A 21,858-nucleotide genomic window follows, 5' to 3' on the forward strand; every position below is an offset into this window, starting at 1 on the left:
AACAAGCAAGACACGACTCACCCTCAATCCCAACTTGATGTGAATCCTTATTTCCATTACCATTTCCATGAAATCCAAGAAGACATAGGGGTGAAAAAAACATTGCTATTGAGACATTTTCTGGGGAATGTGCTCCCACATATACACCTCGGGATCCAGAGAACACTGTAAAACCTCAAGACTACGATCACATTCAAAAATGAAATGGCCCAATTGGCCACATTTAAAACATTGTCCTACAAAAGTGACCCATTTCAGCTCAAAAACCAACACATGCAGCCCAAGTGCCTCAAATTGAATTTTATTGAGCCAAGGTTTTCCAGTATCCCAGAGCATGCAAGCTTTGTTTCTATTGCAATAAGCCAAATGAGCCTCTACCAAAACCTGACCAAGAGATCTCAAAACTAGAGGAAGGAGGTGCCAAAGATGTGAACGCAAATTAACCACCTCCACCCAAATTGGGCATGCCAGCCCAAGAACATCTTGAAATTCATCCATGGGCTTCCATGAGACCATATGAACCAACTAACCATCCAAAAACAAAGGGATACGCTACATTCTCCATCCACCAGCATCTGAAGTACAAAAGAGGATCTTAATGAACCCTTTTGGTCCATCATAAATCTCCTCCACACGAGGGGCCTGCACTTGCCCATTAACATCATTCTAATACACATCTCCACTCAAAAGCATTGATTGTAGCCATGCTCTAATATGAGTAATGAAGGGAGTCCTTTCCATGAAATAAAAGATGGCTTCCCTCTGATGAAAGGCAACAATCTACCGTAACACTATATATGTGCCCAAAACAGCCACCACATGATCATCTCGTAAAGAGTTCACTTTACCTTTATTAGCATGTACATAGTCATTCATGAGATTGTTAGTAGTCACAAGCATATACTAAACTCATCTACCTGTGAGTAAGGAACACATCACTCTACTAAGGCATTTCCAAAACACCCAAAACCGGAGCATGAACAATCAGCTTGCAGCATTTTCCCGCCTCATCCCCTTCCATTGGCTCATGAAAGTCCTCAACCAAAGTGTCAACATCAAAATCTCTCAATTCTTTTTCGTCCCCTCATCCAAGATGCTAACTAAGAATTCAACATCAATACCACTAGAAGCCTACATCACGTCTAGATCCATACATGGAAGGGCCACACTTGAGATTTCCATTGGAGAAACTTGGTATTCAGCTTATCTGAGATCCATTGCAGTAAGTGCTTTGGTGCCACATCACAACCAAAGGGTGAGCTAGATGTCTAGCAATATGCCCTTTTTAATCACTTTTCCTTGTCATCCCAAAGCCTGCAAGTCAAATTCAATGCAGCTGGTGAGGGAGGACTTAGATGTGTTAATATGCAGCCCAGAAGCAAAACCAAACAAGTCCCAAATCTCCAATGCCCTTAAGACTATTATTACTATCAGCTTTCAACGTCATAAAAGTATCATTAGCCAATGCATGCCCAACAAAGTGCCTACTAGATACAAAACAAGGGACTGAGAGGATAGCCTCTGTCTAACCAAATGTACAAGAAAAAAAATTTCAATGATGCCACCATTCAGCACAAGTCGAGAAGCATCGCAGCTAATAGTGTAAATCAAACGAGACATGCGAGGCCCAAAGCCCATAGTTTGCATGAGCTCTACCAAGAATGACCATTCCAAGTAATCAAAAGCCTTTTCCAAATCCAGTTGTATAAGTACAATCTCCAAGTGAGAATGTTGCACACAATCGATGCCATTCCAAACATTCAAATTATTATGCAAAATATTTCTTCCCTTAATAAAACCATATTGATGAGGGTGTACAATATCCACGAGATACTTATGGAGGCAATTAGCCAGAAACTCGGAGAAAAGCTTATGCATGGTGCCCATCAATGAGATTGGTCTCCAATGTTTCAGCATTGATGGCAAAGGGACCTTAGGAATCAACTTAATAATTCCCTCCTTCCAAGATGCAGGCATAACTCCAATGGCTCAAACCTATTGGCACATGATTGTCAACAGTTTTGCCAAATGAGCAGCATGAGTCTCAAAGAATTCATTTGCGAGTCCATCCCACCCTCGACTTTTGTCCTGCGTGCATTAACAATTTGATCAAAAAGAGGCTACAATAAGGACACGTAGTTTTAATGCTTAGCTTTGGCATTATTAAGTTATACACATCTGAGGTGCACATGTGAAATCCAAGTCAACTAAGGGACAAACCTAACTAACCCTGGTGATCAATGGGTGACATTGGCAAAAGTTGTAACTTGTACAAAGTTATGCCTAACAGGTACTTGTGGATGCCTAATGTCAGTTTGGGTCTAAACCAACAATTGGGCTATTAAATGTCCAGTGGCAACATTAGAGGGACTACAAATTAATTAAGAAATTAATGCTAGGTCCAAGTCCAATTAGTGTTGAGACATGTCCCATGAGGTTTAGTGCAATTAATGTGAATGGACACTGACCAATTCTTAAGAAGGGTCAAATAGTTAATTGATTGATTTTTAGAATTTAAATTCTAAAATCTAATTAATTAAAGCTGGAAATTACTTTTGGAAAGATACCACTTGTCAAAAATTCCCAAGCAAACTGCAAGAGGATATTTGGGGGCTGGTTGAGGGTCATTCCAACATTCAAAGGCTGAAGGAGAAAGGAAGAGCCATCAAATGAGCTTTGAGAGAGGTGACATCTCATCGTGCAACACAACATGATAGGGGCGCAGATAGCACGTTTCCTTCTTAGCCTCAATGTGAGAGGCGGCAATAGAGGAGGAAAGCTTGCCAATCACGATGGGGTTTTACCCCCCTTTTGAACTTTTTCCCACCATTAGAGTTGCCTTTGAGCTACCAATCGAAAGATACTCTTTTCAGCTGATTTTATCTCTTTTCTACAAATCAGCCCTCGGCAGTTCTTAGCCAATTCCAGCTTGGGGTGAAGAGCAATTGCAGAAATTGCACTTGAAACCCTAATTTACAGTAGAAATAAGGATTTCCACAGCCACCTTGGGATTTATGTCCAATTACTGAAGACCCAACCCTTGTGTTACAGCTCAAGGCAAAGCGATTTGTAGCTGAACCAAGGGTCCATTCACCAAATATTGTGGCCCACATGAATGAGATTTTGACCTAGTCTAGGCCCACATTGTTGTACTATCAAGGGGAAAATTGTTCCCAAGCAGTGCTGGTCATTTTATGATAGTCAATGTATTTAGGATTGAAGGATATCAGTTTATATCTCAATGTACTTCCACCTTAGAGCAATACAAGATGATGAAATGCCTCAAGAGGCACTAGATGTTGGTGCCAATCAAGTGTCAACTGTCCAAGATTAAGTGGTCAAGTGTGTATTTTCAGATTTGTGTTTTTTTATTCTTGTTGATCACCACCCTTGCCAAGAAGGAAGGCTGGTTTCACAAGCTGCTGTGAACTAAGAAGATCCATATATTATTGTTTGTACATCTGAATAATAGATTGAGGATCTATAATTATGTGATCATTGGCATCTTGCAATCACACCATATTCTCTCTGCCAAAGATGCATGCAGCCCACCATAATTTATGTGATTGACAATATTCTGTAAACCACATGAGAAGTTTGAGACTTTTCGAAAGTCCTTAAACTTATTACCCTTTGGTGATTGATCATCCTTGTACTTCATGACATTGGCACTACAAGGGAGTATTAGAATTCGGTAATTCTCGGTAGTGCCCAATGTATTTCGTGTGATGTGGACACTTATACAAGTGTCAACATAATATGTGTACCTAGTGTCTTTAAACATTTAGTTAGTGACACTAGAAACTAGAGTAAGTTAGCCTAACTCTAGTTAGTCAGTGGAAGGCTCGTTAGGTCAACTCACGACCTAAACTAGGTTGTACTTTCACTCTTTCAGTTCAGTTCAGCAAGTACACTCTACACTCTTGTTGCACCCGGCTCACTATCAGTGTCTCGTTTCTCTCTCCTCCATTGCTGGTCCTATTTTTCTCACACCCACACATGGCTCTAATGCCATGTGAGAGTGCGCAGCAAAAAGAGGAAAGGGAACATGGAGAGAAGAAGACAAAGAGAGAATGAAGGAGAGAGAAGGAACAATGTGACTACAAATGGCTGAAGGTACAAGGCCACAATGCGAATAAGGATGGCTGGCTGATCATGAAGGATCAATGATAGATAAATGAAAGTGGGAAGGCAAGCCACCTATATATAGGCAAAAGTGGTAACACCCTCAATAGGGTGAAAACCCTAAAAATGGCCAAAAGTTCCCAAAAAGAAATGCACTAATGTGCCCTCCATCTAAAGTGTCTAAAACACATTAAATGATAGACAAATACAATGTCAAAGCTCCTAATGTTCTCGTTTTGACTCAAATTGAGGCTCACACGCAAGAGATGACCACACAAGACACACATGACTGCTGACAAATTTTACCTTGCATAGTGTGTTTAGTGCATTTAGCATTATACTTATTCATTTATTATTCAATTTCATTATCTTCTGTGTTCATGATCTTTGTGTTAAACCTAACCCTAACTATGTTTCCTTACCAATATGAACATTTGTCATACAATTTGTGTCTATTTTCTGTAGACAAGCATTTCTTTATAGGATGTACAAGGGAACCGCTAGAAGAGATGGTGGGGGGGGGTGGAATGGAACCTGCATGATAGGTGATGGATAATAAGGAACAATTGCCTCGAAGGACCCTGTACAATGAAAGGGGAATGGAGCTTGTAAACCCCACTCTCCTGTCAACCTATCGCTAAAGTGGCTCCTAAAGAGAAATCCTCAATAAAGATGGATTGCTCAATGAAAACAACCCAAGTACCATGTCTAGTAAGGACATGAATTAAGAGAAGTGGGAAGCCCGAGTCCAAAACATGTAGGACTTCCAAAACGTAGCTCGATAGACGGTTAAGCAATAGCGGCAAAGTGCCACCACCATTAATAGGCACCAAAAAAATGTCAACAACAATGACTATACCCTTTGATGGATGAAGATCTTGCAACAAATCTCCTGGAGTAGTTGTATGATTCAAAGTATTGCTGTCAATAAGCTAAGACCTCTAATGAAGAGGGCTCCATTTTATGGATCTGAACGAACAAGGACTCGTGTGTAACAGCTTGTGAAGAAATAGAGAAAGATTCCAATGTTTTAATCTCCATCCTCCACTCCCAAACAAAGGTGAGGTTATTTCTTCCAACACTTCTCCACAAGATGAGTACCCTTCCCATAGTATGGACATTTAAGCTTCTTTGAATTTGTATCAAGGCCCAAGAAAGCTTCTGAACATTTAGCATGTTTCTTCTTCTTGTTCTTGTCCTTCTTGTTGACCCCTCTTGAAAGAGCCTTAGAAAGGTCGAATAATCCACTGTCACCAACCTCTTTGAGTTGCTCTTTGTACTCCAAAACAAGTAGACCTAGCTCATCCTATAGAAGAGTTTCTAAGACCTCATAGGTAAGCAAGTTGATACAAAAGACATCATACTTGGGAGATGGCAATGGAGTAATGAGAACCATTGCCATGTCCTCCGATGCAATTGTCCTACCAAGGGATACAAGCTCATCCTACATGTCCTCCATCTTATTGATGTGATCCTACATAGAAGGGGAATCATCAACTAAGAGCATCCAAAGTTCCTTCTCTATATTGATATGGTAGGCAAAGGACTTTTGATGATAGAGAGAAGAGAACTTCGTTTTCACCTCCACTCTGGTCCAAAGTCTACACACATGCACAACAACAGAATCTTGCAAAGTCATAAAGAGAAAAGATCATGCTCTAGAATTAGGCCGATCTCAAAAGGATGCATGGTCCAATGTAGAACTAGTGCAACCATCCTCCATTAGATGAGGGATTGGGTTAGTTACAAAGTCCCATAAGTTTAAGATGTCAAGGATACACTCCACTTTGCAAGACCAAAGGGCACTTGAATAGAAGGTTGTTGAGCTAAGACATGCTTCACAACCAATTAGCATTTTTAAACGGCCCCAAAACACAATTAATAAAAAACGCAAATTTGGTACAAGGTTTGAAAGAGTTTCAATGGTTTCCCAACACCCTAATTTTTTGGGCACCCTTCAACATCTATAAATAGACAAGCTGCCCACCATTCACCCTCATCCTTTGGTACACGTTTCTCACTCTACCATGCAGATTTCAACCATCGCCCACCTACCATCTACTGTCCAGCCATCACACACCCTAGGCAGCCTGTTTTTAACCATCACTTTGCTGTTTGGAGGTCTCCATCTGTTGTCTCATCATAGCACCTAACCAGCCTGCGTTTTAAGCATCTAGTGCCAAGCGACAAGTTGTCATCTCTCCCACCTGGTGACTGACGTAGTGCCTACGTTTTTGCTATCCAACAGGCTGTCTATATTAGCAAACACCTCTTCTCTTGTCGCCTCAATTCCCTAACACTGTAGTGATTAGCGTTTGGTATTTTCCACACTTCAACTGGTGGTTACAGCATTGGGATCCGTCTCCGATGGACGTCACTCTCTGACAATGCATTGCTCTGCCCTTAGGCATTCTCTATACTCTTACACTCATTTACAGTACTCATTCACTTCAAAGTTTCTTCTCTCTATGTTTATCTCTATGTTGGAGTTTTGAGTTTTTGCATTTTGCATTTAGGGTTTGAGTTTTGCTTGTCTCTATCTAAGTCTTTGTGTTTCAATCTTGATTGTACATTTGTTTTCTCAGTGTAACCCTGGCATATCTTCACATGATATCAAAGCTATTGCACTTCTAAAGAGTATCCTGCAGTGATTGTGGAGACTAGTCTTTGTGCGAGACTCACATGCGACTTCATTTTCACTCATAATGTCTCAAGCACCTTCTTCTTTGGATACTATGACACCCTATCAAGCTTCTCCATCATTGGAGGCTCTGAGAAGGCATTGTGGTCTCAAGAAGGAGGTAGATATGCCTTCACCTTTACCACCTTCTTCTTCTTGTTTTGGTCATCTTATAGATGAAGAGTTTGACGAGTACAATGAGTGCTACTCTATCTAGACCAATTAGCGAGACTGGCCATCTCTCTGACCTTGGAGGGATTATGACATTCGGCAAAACTGGCCATCCATCTCCTTTATCTCCACCAGGCCTTGTGTCAAATTCATATAACCCTTTTGAGTCGTACAAGCCAAACTCTCTATTTTTTCTTCTTTTGTTGTACAAGATCCAAATGATTTTCAATATATTAACTTTAATAGAGGAGGCTCTTGAAGCAAATATCCTTTATCAAGTATATCTCTACCATCTATTTCATTTAAGCAAGTAAACCACACTTCTCAACTCCCTCCTATCCCACCACTACCTTCTCCACATTCTAATCTACTCACCTCTTCATTCCAAAATCTTGGATTACACTCCACTTCCACTCATAACACACTAGGGATTGGATCTTCCATCTCTGCTCCTAACAGCTTCTCTTTTTTCATCCCACCATCTATCTACCCTCCATTCATTCCATCTCTTAGTGTATCGTTAGGGGGAATGCCACCTTTTAACACTATACCTTCTGCATAACCCCCCCAGCTTTACCACATCCTTCCACTCTGGGACCATTGTGATGGGCATCCTCTCGCTACCCCCAGACACTCACCAACCCCCCACACGACCTTTACCACATCCTTCCACTCTGGGACCATTGTGATGGGCATCCCCTCGCTACCCCCAGACACTCACAAACCCCCCACACGACCTTTCAAACGTAATGATATCAATCCTCTGATAAGGACTATTGTCCCACATCCCTTGTGTCACTCCTACATAGGGACTTCCATCCTCTACTTCCCATGTCCCTATCCCTCCACCATGGGCTCCATAGGCGGTTAGTGCGCCTATACCAAATCCATCCTTGTCCAAATTTAGATCCGTTATGCACACTTCTCGTATGCATGGTGGACACTCTCGAGTTACTTCCCAAGTGTACTCCATTCGATCTCCCTATCCACCCTACCTCCATTACACACCTCAATCTCCTAGCACTACCACTCCTATTGCCACGAACAAGAATGCCTTCGTTGATAAGACTCATTTTAACAAGTCGAATTTCACCACTTAGTCAAACTTCATACAGCAAGTACTTGAATCTCAAGGACTTTGGAACCTCGTCGTTGGTACCGATAGACCCTCAATTAGCTCACCCTGATCACATGCGTTAATGGAGAGCCTGCAATGCCACAACCAATGTTGAGTTAATTCAGGTATTGCTTCTTGAATCGCACTCTCAATTATAGCATTTTCCCCTCGTATCTGAGTGTTGGAGTCATCTCATTGACCGCCATGCGGCTCAAGATCGCACTCGACATATCAGTCTTGATTTTGAGCTTCAAGAGTTTTCCATTAAGGAAGGGGATGATTTGAAAGTCAAGCTGCCCGAGTATCGGCGTTTACTAGCCAAGTTTGTCACTATTGGCTCCCCAAAGTAAAATGATGATCACATCACGTCCTTCTTGAACAAGTTACCCGACAAATACTTTCATTTTATCCAGCACAGTATCTCAATGCCTAGAATGCCGACCTTCTACAAGTTTGAGTGTCAGTTATTGCATTATGTGAGGCTACACAATCAAGTCCACAAAAAGTACTTCACACATATCCATTCAGAGGGCTGAGGGTTGGTTGTCTCTTCTTCGAGAGGGAAAACCACCAATGGCAAGAACTCACAAGATGCAAAGGCAAGCCGAAACAAGGGTAACTCCCTTTCTTCAATAGAACCAAAGAAACACGACCCCTTCGACAACAAATTCCTAAGAAAAATAGATTTTGCACAAACTACCACAGGTCGGGCCATGTGGACGAGTGAGTGTCATACCAAGGCCCAAGGACTTCTATCTAGAAAAACACGGCAGACTACTACAACTAACTCCACTCTGGTTGGCCAATCGAGTGGTGCTATGCCTCCCGTTGCTGCCATCTATTCCGTCTACCCCAGTGGATATGTGGCATGCGAATAGTCTCAGCAGTCTATCTCCTTCACTACTAAAGGATTGGCTAATTGATCTACTAATGACTCACCTATTGCACTTTACATATCCATTCTTAGGGCATCCATTGCATCTTCTAGGATCCTTTCCCTACTTAATTGTACGTGATGGTGACCACACACTTAGCCTTTTTCTTTTTTTAGACTTCCATTGTATACTCACATACTCAATGCATTGCATTTAGCTTGCTTTCATTTATTTTCACTTTTGTTTTTTGGAGCATCTCACTACTTACCTCTATGCTTGCAGATTTTATTCTCTCTTTTGTAGGGTTTTGTATTTTAGGATAGGGCTAACATACAGGCTCGCACTAGTCCTTCCTCAACCAGAGAGAGCAAATGTGTGTCGTTCCTTTCATGGTTCTATCTTCTTGGAGTTTTACTATTCTACCAACCTAGAGACTTCCCCTCCCACAGCGAATCGTGCAACGTCTCTCTTAATGCTATGATGGCAGTGACTTCTGTTCTTGCTCTTCCAATAGGACTGCTTTATTATCTCTATCCACATGGTTCTTAGTACCACATGAAGACCAACATACTCAAGCTTCTCTTTCTTCTTCGGCATCAACATCCAAGTTGAGAGAGGATTCCTACCTTTTTAAATATTCTACAAGTTTCAATACCTGTCTACGGCATTAGCCTCCCCTCTCCCCCCCCCCTTGTTGTATCTTCCCCTATGCATTACATGATTTCATCATCTTTATACTAGGGTGCTTGGGCAAGTGAACAATTTTCCCACGAGGGACATTGTCCAAGTGACACTTGCTACACGTAGCATACTATGCATCCCATTGTGCAAAGCACTACTAGTAAGTTGTTTTCACTGGCGAATTACACCAACATCCTTCTTCATATGCTACTTCATCACCTTTTCCCTCATTATCAACATTCTTGAGTGGATGGATAAGCTTGTACTATTTTGTGATGTGTTGGGTATACAATCCCTACTCCCACCTTCTGGGTCACTATTACTTAATTAGCCATAACCTCTCAAACTAACTTTCCAACACCAAAAAAAATGTTTAATGTGATTCCATCTGCCTTTGTAGGGCCTAGTAGGCCACTCGGCAACCAATGAGCACCCTTTGTCCGATGCACTGTCCTCTTGGGGTGACTACTTAAACTTCCTTGGTAAGATAACCATTGCCTCTATTGTCTCAGTAGACCACTGGACAACCAACATGCACCCTTTGTCTAATGCCCTAGCTACTTTGGGATGAGACGCCTTGGCGTAAACATTACTGACCTTTCCTTCCCTCTTAAGCTCAGTTTTGGACTTGAGAGGGGATGTTTAAGCTAAAACACACTTTACAGCAAATTAATATTTTAAACAACCCCAAAACACACTTAATTAATGAAAAATGCAAATTTGATATACAGTTTGAGAGAGTTTCAACGGTCCCTTAAAACCCTAATTTCTAGAGCACTCTTCAACATCTATAAATAGACAAGCTGTCCACGATTCACCCTCATCCTTTGGTGCAAGTTTCTCATTCTACTGTGCAAATTTCAACCATCAGCCACCTACCATCTGTTGTTCGACTATCATCGACTGTAGCCCATCACTATCGATCTCCATCTGTTGTGTCATCATAGCATTTGATCAGCCTGCATTTTCAACATCTTGTGTCAAGCAACACGTTGCTACAATCTCTCCCACCAGGGGATTGCTGTAGTACCTACGTTTTTGTTCTCCAACATGCCGTCTACATCAGCAAACACCTCTCATGTTGTCATCTTGATTCCCTGACACTCTAGTGATTAGCGTTTGGTATTTCCTACACTCCGACTAGTGGTTACAGCACTTAGGATCTAACTCCAATGGACATCACTCTCTGACATTGCATTGCTCTGTTCTTGGGCATTCAATATACTCTTATATTCATTTACAGCATTCATTCACTTCAAGGTGGTTTCTTCTCTCTATATTTGTCTCTGTGCTTTTGAGTTTTAAGTTTTTGCGTTTTGCATTTTGCGTATAGGGTTTACCCCTATCTAAGTCTTTTTGTTTCAATCTTGGTCGTACATATTGAGTTTCCTCAGAGTAACCCCTAGCATTTCACAAAGGCATCATCACAACTATGCAAGGACCTATAATATGAGCCCCTTGAAAACATGTAGAAAAACACAAGGAAAAGGGTGCTTTGATCTTCCCAATCCATCACAGAGAAAACATGGCTCTAAACATTGATCCTTACAACGATCTCACTAATGGGACCGCCTATCGGAGAAAGCTTGAATGGTCTCCTTATCTAAGTCATCAAAAGCATCAAATTAGTGATACTCCATAACTCTTCAAAGAAACCTACGAATACATAGGAATATGCTACATTTTGGTGTCAAGCTGTCCAAACAGAGGCAAAATCAGCTACATCTTACAAAGAGAAGTTGTGGATGCCCCAAATGCTTCATAGAAGGCCCAAACAACATGGAAAATGTACCAAAGAAGATAAGAATGGCTAAGTCTAAACTTGGGCTACTCCAAATGAGAGAAAAGAATCCCCAAATGGCTGACATAAGCTTTCCAAATGAGCAATCAGTTGCTTCTTAATCAAATCTCATTTTTTATTAAGGCCTAATTCATGACTTGATCATATATCATAAGTGAGCTTCCCACTAGATAAAGGTTTAGCTTAGTGCTTGCGTAGCAACTTAAGTGCCCTAAGTGAGCTGCATATTGGTCGAAACTTTCAATGTAAATTAATTCTAAGGTGCAACCATCCTACCTATCACTTGTCTCAACTTTCCCACTTTGCCAATCCAGCTTTCTCTCATCCCATCGTCATCTTTACCGGGAGGTATTGTTGCCTACTGTCATTGCCATCACTTGGAAATGAAAATGCCATTGCCATCATTTGGGGGACTACTAGTACAATAACCATCTCCCACAGCTAAGGTCATGTGGATGACACTAAAGGTGGAGAACAAGAGATGAAAGTGGTAGCGAATGATGATTCTTTTAAAGAATTTCCTAAGTCGATTGTCCTACCAAAGTTCTAGATTCTCACATTTAATGACTTGATTCTTCTTTGGAATGATTTCAAGGGCCAATAAAATACGCTTAATTAGTGGCAAATTTTGGTGGCTTAACACGCGATGGTTGCATGAAGCACAAACATCTACTTCCTTTGACAAACAAAATGAGATGCACATTCGCATGCACAACATGGTACTTAAATATGTCTGTCTAGTTCATGACCTAATCAGTCACAATTTAGTACCAACATTCTCTCTTTGGGGCTTGCAGATGCATGTATGGATAAGGCTATGTTTGGATGTATATTGTCCCTTAAGATTGATGTTATATGGGCAAAGCCCAGCTTGCTTCATGATCCTTAGTTGATGGTATTTCTTGAGTTTATATTTTAGTAGGGTAGATACTCTCCACATTGGTCACATATCAACATATCTCTTTTACATTGAACTGATATTTGTTTGATGTTTTGGATGAATTGGAGAATGTATTGCTTGAAATATGAATACAGAATTACATGATGCAGAGAAAGTTATTTAAGCTTCTAGTTTCAAAGGGGCTATTCACACATCTCATTTTCACCAGACTATGATATTACAAGTTTACGTCACTATAATAAGGACAAGCGACTAAAGATTCAAAGGAGGACATTTCTCTCTCACAACGAGACATGTAAGCTGCAAAAGGAGGGCACTCCAGTCTAGGAGGGGTAATCTACATAAAGATCCCAAAGCGGGCCATTGCTTCCAAGTCCTTGAGTAGGCAATCTAGTCTCACATGGAGTATCACATTCTTGGACGTTTCATTTCTTGAGTTGCATTGTACTTTGGCACATCTAACATGAAATGCCTTTCGTTTTTATAAATTGATGGTAGTATTGACTGCATTAGAGCATTATCATTGTGAAAGATGGTTTCTCTGATATTTCAAGGTGGTGTTATTTGGGATGTGGCTGCTTTAGGGCTTGAGATTATTCACACGATTTATGTCGCTATTTGTGCATAATAATATATGATTATTCTCATGTTAAGGATGGAACTCCAACAAATTTCATTTCTGATAGTAGCCGTGTTGTTTGTTTGGCTGCTTTCTTTAGCTGTACATATGGCTTTTGTATGCTGATCAACAGCCACTAGATACACCTAGGATTTGTACACTATAAATCTAGGATCTCTTGTCCACACACACATACCAATGTACCATCTCACTATGGATTTTACTTCATGACCCAATATTTTGATACCCTTTTTAATACACCATCAGCAAACTTTTGAAGTAACAAGTCTAACAAGCAAAATCCCTACAAGGTGTGTTAAGGTAAACTAGAAAAGGAAGTAAAACCCCAAAAGAAACATCACATACATGGGTAAAGCCTTACCCTAAAAGAGCATCAAACCAAACATAGATGGTTTGTTTGTGGTCTGTGGGCACAGGAATGCCCCAGTCAACTGCTGCACGAGAAACTGAAAAATCTCTTAAACCTTCTTTGACCCAACCTATCACCTGCACAAAGAAGCCTCAGCAGACATAAGTTCCCTGTCAATTAAATCAAAATAATCTTCAAACTGAGCGGACTTTACAACTTTTGTCTTGTATTTCTCTTAATCTCCATTCGCCCAAAAAGCAATTACCCCTATCCCAAAAAGTAATTACCAAAATCTAGACGCTAACTCCTTTCATACACCTCACTCATATAAAAATAGGCTGTAAAAAAGAGTCTGAAGGCCAATTAAATATAACTTGTATAAGTTGTCAAATACCAACCTCATTCATGCGGAAAATGGGCTGCACAAAATGAGACTTTGAAGATAGTAGATCTTCAAGATTCTTCTCGTAATGTCTGAGAGCAAAAAAATAGTTATCTTCCTTTCGAAGCTCACAGGGCTTTTGGTGAATTGGACAACATTTGTCATTTACCAAGTCTTTCACATCCTACAAACCAAAAGACACAAGTTATCCTATACTGCCAGTCCATAAACATGACCACATTTCATTAGACTTCATGAGAGATGGCACCACAAAAGTTGTTATATATATACACTGCTCCTGGTGGATGTCATCAACAGTGTAGTTAGACTAGTAAGGAGGTAATCAGTTCAGCTAATTCATGGGCATGTTATAAAAGCTATAGACGACCTCATCATTTCTAATCCCTCCAGCAGCCATGATAGCCAGATTCAGCAAAGCAAAATTCAGCAATACCCATAGAGTGCTGTTGGGATAGTTTCCAGCTCCATTGAAGACACCCATTTTTGTTTCCAAGATCCCAGCTATTCTACATTGTTTTGGGCACATTTTGATGCATGAGTGGCTCCGTCATTAAATATTTATATCGCCCAGTTCTATCACACACTTCAGTTAGTTGGAACTTGAACTATTAATTGTATAGTTAGACACACTTCATTTTTACATATTCATTTCTCCCTCATTGTTGTACATTAATTGACTCTGTTTCTGCATTCCATTTTCTTTAATGGTATTAGAGCATAGGCCCATCCCTGAACATTCATTGCAAAGCAGAAGCTGAGAAAGATTACAGTAGGCTGTAATGGGACCAAGTGAGACAAAGAAGACAAGCCAAAGAACCACATCATCAGTTAGACTTTTATGAGCATGAAATATCTCAAGGCCCTCTGTCTGCCATATGGAGCCAAGGGCACTATCAATCTTCATGCCCCAATTATAGACAAGCTTCCCATCCCGATTGCTGTTGAACTTCAGACTGATGATTTTCTTGGTCATCACCACTTGCTCCTTCTCAAAGAGACATCTGGAGACCCACTCAACCTGTAGGGTGCTACTCCCATGGTAGGCACTGATTGAGAGACACCTGTGTGATTGTGACAAAAGGAATAGGCTGTATGAATAAAAGAGGCTGAAGCATTTGAAGGAGTCAATGAGAGAATAAAAGAGGCTGAAGCATTTGAAGGAGTCAATGAGAACTCCCGCTTTGTTCCTTCATGCATGCTACGAGGGAAATCTCCCTGAACCATGGTGGTGGCCTTCTCAACACTCAATGCGTTCAAGCTAACGCAGACACATGTATACTATGCTAACTTTGTCCACCGTTTCTAGAACCCCAAATTGCTCGAGGGGTGCCGTCCATCCAAAATCAGCCACCTCCCCTTGAATCTGGGAGACCATCAATTTTAAGAATTCATATGGCTTCGGAGAAGAGTGAGTCTGTGTCCTAGCACCGTTGCTTTTAGTGCATTGTCTGTGGCTTCCTACCTGTTGCCTCTAAGAGTGACACAATCTCTTTTGGTAAAACCTCCATCATTGGAAAAGGAAAATCCATGTAACCTTTTGTAGACAAGCAGCAAAAATTTTTGAATCCTCTTACGTCCAATCACTCCTCAGTTGTCAAGAGTCCTCTCCGATACCAAATGTAAGGCAGAATGTCCTAATCTGTAGAACTCACAAAAAAGATGAGAAAACTCATAGGCAGGCACAATCCGATAATATTTATATATAGAAGTTAATAGATATTTGTACATGCATGGCTCCCAAAGCCTCTCCGTCCTATCTAGGACAGATCTTCAACCCCCATCTCCTTCATGGTCAATTGATCTTAAACCATGATCAGCCATAAACACTCCAATATCACCCAATCTCACAAACATTCCAATTCGCCCACAAGTCATTTCTTCATTGCTCATCATAGTAGGCACGAACAAGGAGAAGGAAGAAGATCACGTCATTGAAAAACAATCCACCATGATGCATTCTGCAGTCCACCCTAGTGACTTGTAATAGTCCTTTCATAGTCATGCAACCAACACATTTTTTTCTACCATTTATGTCGAATACTTTGACTTTTAAAACATTAATTGCCACCTAGGGAAAAATGCCAACCACAAACTATACATAACAAAAGATACAATTTGCTTCTTTCTTCAATTATAGACTTGAGCAAAGGCAATGATCTTCTACCCACAACTGTTGTGGCCTGCATTGCCATGTTTTGCTGACAGTCCATGTGATCATACTACTCACCCTAGCATCATCAACCATGTGGCTTCCCTAGCACATCAACCTGCTGTGAAGATATGCTAGGGTTTGCGTTGAGGAAACACAGCATGTAAGACTAAGACTAAAACTCAAAGACTCCGATAGGGACAAGCAAAACTCAAGCCCTAAACGCAAAATGCAAAACGCAAAAACTCAAAACTCAAACACAAAGACAAACACAGAGACAAGAAACTCTGAAGTGTGAATGAATGCTGTAAATGAATGTAAGAGTGTATAGAATGCCCAAGGGCAAAGCAATGAAGTGTTAGAGAGTGACATCCACCAGAGACGGATCCCAAGAGCAATAACCACCAATCAAAGATGAGAGAGTGCCGAGGCACAGATTAGTCAAGCGACAACAAGAGAGGTGTTTGCTAATATAGGCGGCTTGCTTGACACCAAAAACGCAGGTACTGCAGCAGTCACGTGGTAGAGGGGATGGCAATAGCCTCTCGCCTGGCACCAGATGCTAAAAACGCAAGCTAATCAAGTGCTATGATGATGCAGTAGATGGAGACCTCTAAACAACAAGACGATGGCTGAAAACAAGCAACCTAGGGTTGGATAATGATGGGCTGCAATCAACGATGGATGAACAGCAGATGGTAGGTGGTTGATGGTTGAAATCTGCCCGGTAGAGTGAAAAATCTGCACAAAAGGATTAGGCTAAATGGTGGGCAACTTGTCTATTTATAGATGTTGAAGGGTACCCCCAAAAATTAGGGTTTTGGGGAACCACTAAAACTCTCTCAAACCACGCACCAAATTTGCATTTTTCATTAATTAAGCGTGTTTTGAGGCTGTTTAAAAATGCTAATGCTAGTTTTAGCTCAACAGTCCATCTCAAGCCCAGAAATAAGCCTAAAAGAGAAGGCCTACAATGTTTACCCCAAAGCGTCCCACCCCAAACCAACCAAGGCATCGGACCAAGGGTACATGTCGGCTACTCAATGGCCTATCAACACTACAAAGGCGATGGCTATCTTACCAAGGGGGTCCAAGTAGTTGCCCCAGAGAGGACAGGGCATCAGACAAAGGGTGCTTGTCGGCTGCCCGATGGCATACCAAGCCCTACAATTCTAATCAACTGTAATGTGTGTTTTAGCTCAACAGTCCCTCTCAAGCCCAAAACTAAGCCTTCGCCTACAATGCTTACCCCAAGACATCCCATCCCAAATCAGCTAGGGCATCGGACCAAGGGTGTACGTCGGCTACTCAGTGGCCTACCAACACTACACAGGCGATGATTATCTTACCAAGGGAGTCCAAGTAGTTGCCCCAGAGAGGAAAGGGCATCGGACAAAGGGTGCTCGTCAGTTGCCCAGTAGTATACCAAGCCCTACAAAGATAGATGGAGCCACATTAAACCTTTTTTTTTTTTCGAAAGTGAATTTGAGGGGTAGCGGAGAGTAGGAATAGTACACCCAACACATCACAAAAAGTACAAGCTTATCCAACCACTTGAGGATATTGATGATGAGGAAAGGTGATGAAGTATCATGTAAGAAGAATGGTGGTGTAATCTGCCAATGGAAATAGCTTAGAATCCATCCCGTGGTGCTCTGCACAATGGGATGCATAGTATGCTACATATTGAAGAATGCACAAGCAACAGATGCTACTTAGACATTGTCCCTCGTAGGAAAAATGTTCACTTGCCCAAGTGCCCCAATACAAAGATGATAAAATCATGCAATGCATAGGGGAAAGTACAACGAGGGAGAGGCCAATATCGAAGACAAGTGCCGAAACTTGTAGAATACCAAGAAGGATAGGAACCCCCTCTCAACCTAGATGTTGATGCCGAAGAAGGAAGAGGAGCCTTAGGATATCGGTCTTCGTGTGGTGCCAAGAACCATGTGGATAAATATAACGAAGCATCCCTATTGGAAAAGCAAGGATAGAAGCCACCGCCATGATAGCATCAAAGAGAGATGTTGCATGATCGGCTACGGGAGGAAAATCCTCCATGCTAGTAGAAGGGGAAAACTCCAAGTAGATGAAACCATGAAAGAAACGGCACACATCTCCTATCTCCAGCTCAAAAAGGACTAATGTAAGCCTACATGTTAGCCCTACACTAAAATACAAAACCCTACAAAAGATATCAATTTGCAAGCACAAATGTGAGTAGTAAGATGCTTTAAAAAACAAAATTGAAAGTAAAATAAAACAAAGCTAAGCTAAGTAAAATGCAATGAGTATGTAAGTATGCAGCGGAAGTCTAAAAAGAGAAAGGCTCAGTGTGTGGCCATGATCGCATACGGTGAGGTGGAAAAGAAGTCCTAGAAGGTGCAATGGATATCCTAGAAATGGATACTTAAAGTGCAATAGGTGAGTTACTAGCAAACAAATCAATGAATCCTTTAAGAGTAGTGAAGGAGATAGGCTACTGAGGCTATCCACGTGCCACATATCTTGTAGTTGTTGGCACAACATGGACTTGATCATGCACCCCCTAGTAACACAAGAACTAACACTCCAACCTATAGAAGGTCGGCAATCTAGTAGTGTCATAATGTGCTGGATAAAATGGAAGTATTTGTCGGACAACTTGTTCAAGAAGAATATGACCTAATTGTTGGGAATAAAGGCCTCGTGCCTTTTAAATGTACTAGGGTATGAAACTCCCTTACCACTTGTACTTACACATATATATCTATCTAAAAACCTAAAGGTACACACTCGTCATTGTACCTGAAAACGTGCTCACTCTCTACTCTGCTCTCTCTCACTCTCTCTGTCACTCACTACGTGTAACGACTGTCTACCTCGATCTCCGTGACAAACCCATCACTACAAACTGATATCAGAGCCCAGGTGCTCAACACTCCATCAATCTTGCAAGAGTCAACGACAGAGTCACGGTTGCAGGTTGGGCTACAGGCATCGTGGGCGACAGGACTAACAAAGTCCAAGTCAACAAACTGTTGAACGAGGTGCAACAAGTCGTGAATGGGCGACAGCAACTGACGAAACGAGTTGACCAGCGTGGTGACGACCAGTCCGGACTGACGGGACAGTCGGGTGCAGGCGTAATGGCCCAAGCGACTGGTCGAGGATCCAACGTGGACCACTACACCAGCGGGCTTTGCTGACAGGCGACTACACGACTGTCAACCTGCAAAAGGTCAGGGGGCTGCATGACGGGGGGCGCTCCACGATTGACTCGCATGTAATGGGCAACGGGGGAGGGTTGCACAAGTGACGGATGTTACGCAGCCTGTTTTTTCTTTAAATTGAAATCAAAAAATTTCAATAAGATTTACTTCCCTTCTTCCGAGTGTTTACGTGAGCAAGCACAGAGCCCGAATCTGTGCAAATTTCTCTCCTAAAATTTGGGGGTTTTCCCAAATTTGTGCTCGACACACACTGCAGTGTTCTTGAACCAGAAATTGCGGACATTGAATGCGCAAACCTCAGGAAAAAAAAAATTTTGGGCTTCTCAAATGCAAGTGAGATTTTTCTTAGATGAGTCAACTTGCGGACATTGAATGCGCAAACCTTAGGAAAAAAAAAATTTGGGCTTCTCAAATGCAAGTAAGATTTTTCTTGGATGAGTCAACTTCACTCAAATCTGTGCAATCTTGGCCATAAAATTTGGGGCTTTTCCCAAATTTGAGGATTGTGATGCAAGACAAGAAAATTTATCTCAGAAATTGCAGGAATTCGTGACATTTTGTCCCCGACATTTGGGGCTTTTCATGTACATGTGCAAATTGGGCTGAAAATTACCCAATTTCTTGACATCAATGCACATTGGACCCCATGCAATTTGGGGATTTTGCAGTTTGGGCAAAATTTGTGCAGCATTTGGTCATTTTATGTACATGCAGGTTGAATTCCACACAATTTGGACATCAACACTTATTAAAATTTAGGGGTTTTGCTGAAATTACTCTATTTTGGAAAAATTGGACTGTTCTATGCATGACAGAGAAAATGCATATGTGTGTTTGATCCTTTGAGCACAAAATTTTGGGGCTTTCGACTGTTCGTGTCAAATTTTATGCCCATGGGTACATGTGCAACAGAAATTGCAGCTGAAATTTTGGGATTCCTAATGTAATGTGATACACATGCCCTTGGAACAGCTATAATCAGTTGGATAATGCTATAGCACATGGTTTGGTGCTTCTGAAAATTTAATTACAGATCTGAAATCTGTGCTTCTGCGTGATCATTTATTGCTGATTGGTACTTGTTTTGTACCTTGGTCACTCAGGTGACAGTTTGGGCCTGCATTTGCTGGTTTTTTGGTCACATTTGGGCTAAAAATCATGGCTGGCAGCAATGACAGCAGTAATCTGATGCACATAAAGAAGCTTGAAGGCACACATAACTTTGCAGTTTGGCAAAAGCAATGCTACAATATCCTATTACAAAAGAAGCAGGCAAAGCCGATCAAAACCAAACGGGCAAAGCCCACGGACATGGATCAGGACGATTGGGATGAGTTAAATGAGCTTGCACGCTCAACCATAGAGCTATCAATTACTGATGCCTTGCTCTTCAACCTAGAAGGTTTGGAAAGTGTATTGGCTGAAAAATCTTATGGATTTGCGTATGAAAGAGGGTACAGCAATGTCTACTCACTTGAGTGAGTTTAACTCCATTTTCAGCCAGCTGATTGCCTTAAAGTTCATGATTGGTGAGGAATTTAAGGCTACTTTCTTGCTTTGCACTCTACCAGAGAGTTGGGATACATTCAAGACTGATATGAGCAATTCTAATGTAATCCTTTTGTATGCTGATGTCGAGAGTGCTCTACTTATGGAAGAGATGAATCGGTAGAACAATGCATCCAATAAGTCTTCCAGTGCTTTGCATACTAGGGGAAAATCACAACAAAAGGGCAAATATGATGGCAAGGGACACAGTAAATCACATAGCAAAGATGTTGAATGCCATCATTGTGGCAAGAAGGGTCACTTTAAACGTGATTGCTACAAATGGAAGAAAGAGAAAGGAAAAGGCAAGAAGACAGATGATAGCAAGGAAGAGAAGGACACTCAGCCTAAGAAGAGCAGTGTAAAAATTGAAGAGGTGAATGTAGTCACTCATGAGAGTGACAGTGGGAGTGATGTACTCTTTGTCTCTTCACACTTTGGTGCACATGCTTTACTTGCACATACGGACGATGACATGCATACCTGGATTCTTGATTCAGGTACCTCCTTTCATATCACCCCTCATCGTGAGTGGTTTTTTGCCTATACAGGGGGTTGACATGGTGTTCTCCATCTTGGAAACAACTATGCATATGAGATTGCAAGTATTGGCAGTGTGCAGTTACAGTTTCAACATGGCTTTGTCTTTACACTTCAGCATGTACAGCATGTACCTCGGCTCAAGAAGAGCTTAATTAGCACAGGGCAGCTAGATGATGATGGTTTTCATACCGCCTTTGGTGATGGAAAATGAAAGATCTGTAAGGGATCTAGGGTTATTGCTAGAGGTTGCAAGAGTGATACTTTGTATCCACTTTGTATATCTAGTGTGCATGACCATGCTGTTGCTGTGACTGAGCAGCCAAGCGTTTCTTTGTGGCATAGCCGGTTGGGACACATGAGTCAAACAAGAATGAAAGTGCTTTCTCGTTTGGGTTACTTACCTTGTCTTCGTTATGCTGATTTTGAGCATTGTGATCATTGCATTTATAGCAAACATCACAGACGTCTCACAAAAAGTCTCTTTCTTTGAAATCTTCTCCTCTAAAGTTAGTACATTCGGATGTATGTCAAATGCCAGGAATATCTTTAGGGGGAAAGAAATATTTTGTCACCTTTGTCAATGATGCTACACGGAAGGTATGGGTTTATCCCATTCGTAGCAAGGATGAAGTGCTTGATAAGTTTAAAAAATTCTTGGCA

General features: G+C 41.4%; 1 protein-coding gene across 1 annotated transcript in view; it reads right to left on the bottom strand.

Annotated features, from left to right (window-relative positions):
* Positions 1 to 21,858, bottom strand: part of OVA1 (methionyl-tRNA synthetase / methionine-tRNA ligase / MetRS (cpMetRS)) — a 114,709-nt gene that overhangs the window by 59,967 nt on the left and 32,884 nt on the right. Inside the window, exons 4-5 of the mRNA XM_087660848.1 lie at positions 13,739 to 13,906; positions 13,353 to 13,477 (exon numbers count right to left, since the gene is read on the bottom strand). Of these exons, the coding sequence (XP_087516974.1) occupies positions 13,353 to 13,477; positions 13,739 to 13,906 (293 nt within the window). The remainder of the gene's footprint in view (positions 1 to 13,352; positions 13,478 to 13,738; positions 13,907 to 21,858) is intronic.

This window comes from Lygodium microphyllum, chromosome 20 (genome assembly GCF_053477565.2).
Source record: "Lygodium microphyllum isolate KBCC chromosome 20, Lygodium_microphyllum_v1.1.10, whole genome shotgun sequence".
Classification (NCBI taxonomy): Eukaryota; Viridiplantae; Streptophyta; class Polypodiopsida; order Schizaeales; family Lygodiaceae; genus Lygodium; species Lygodium microphyllum.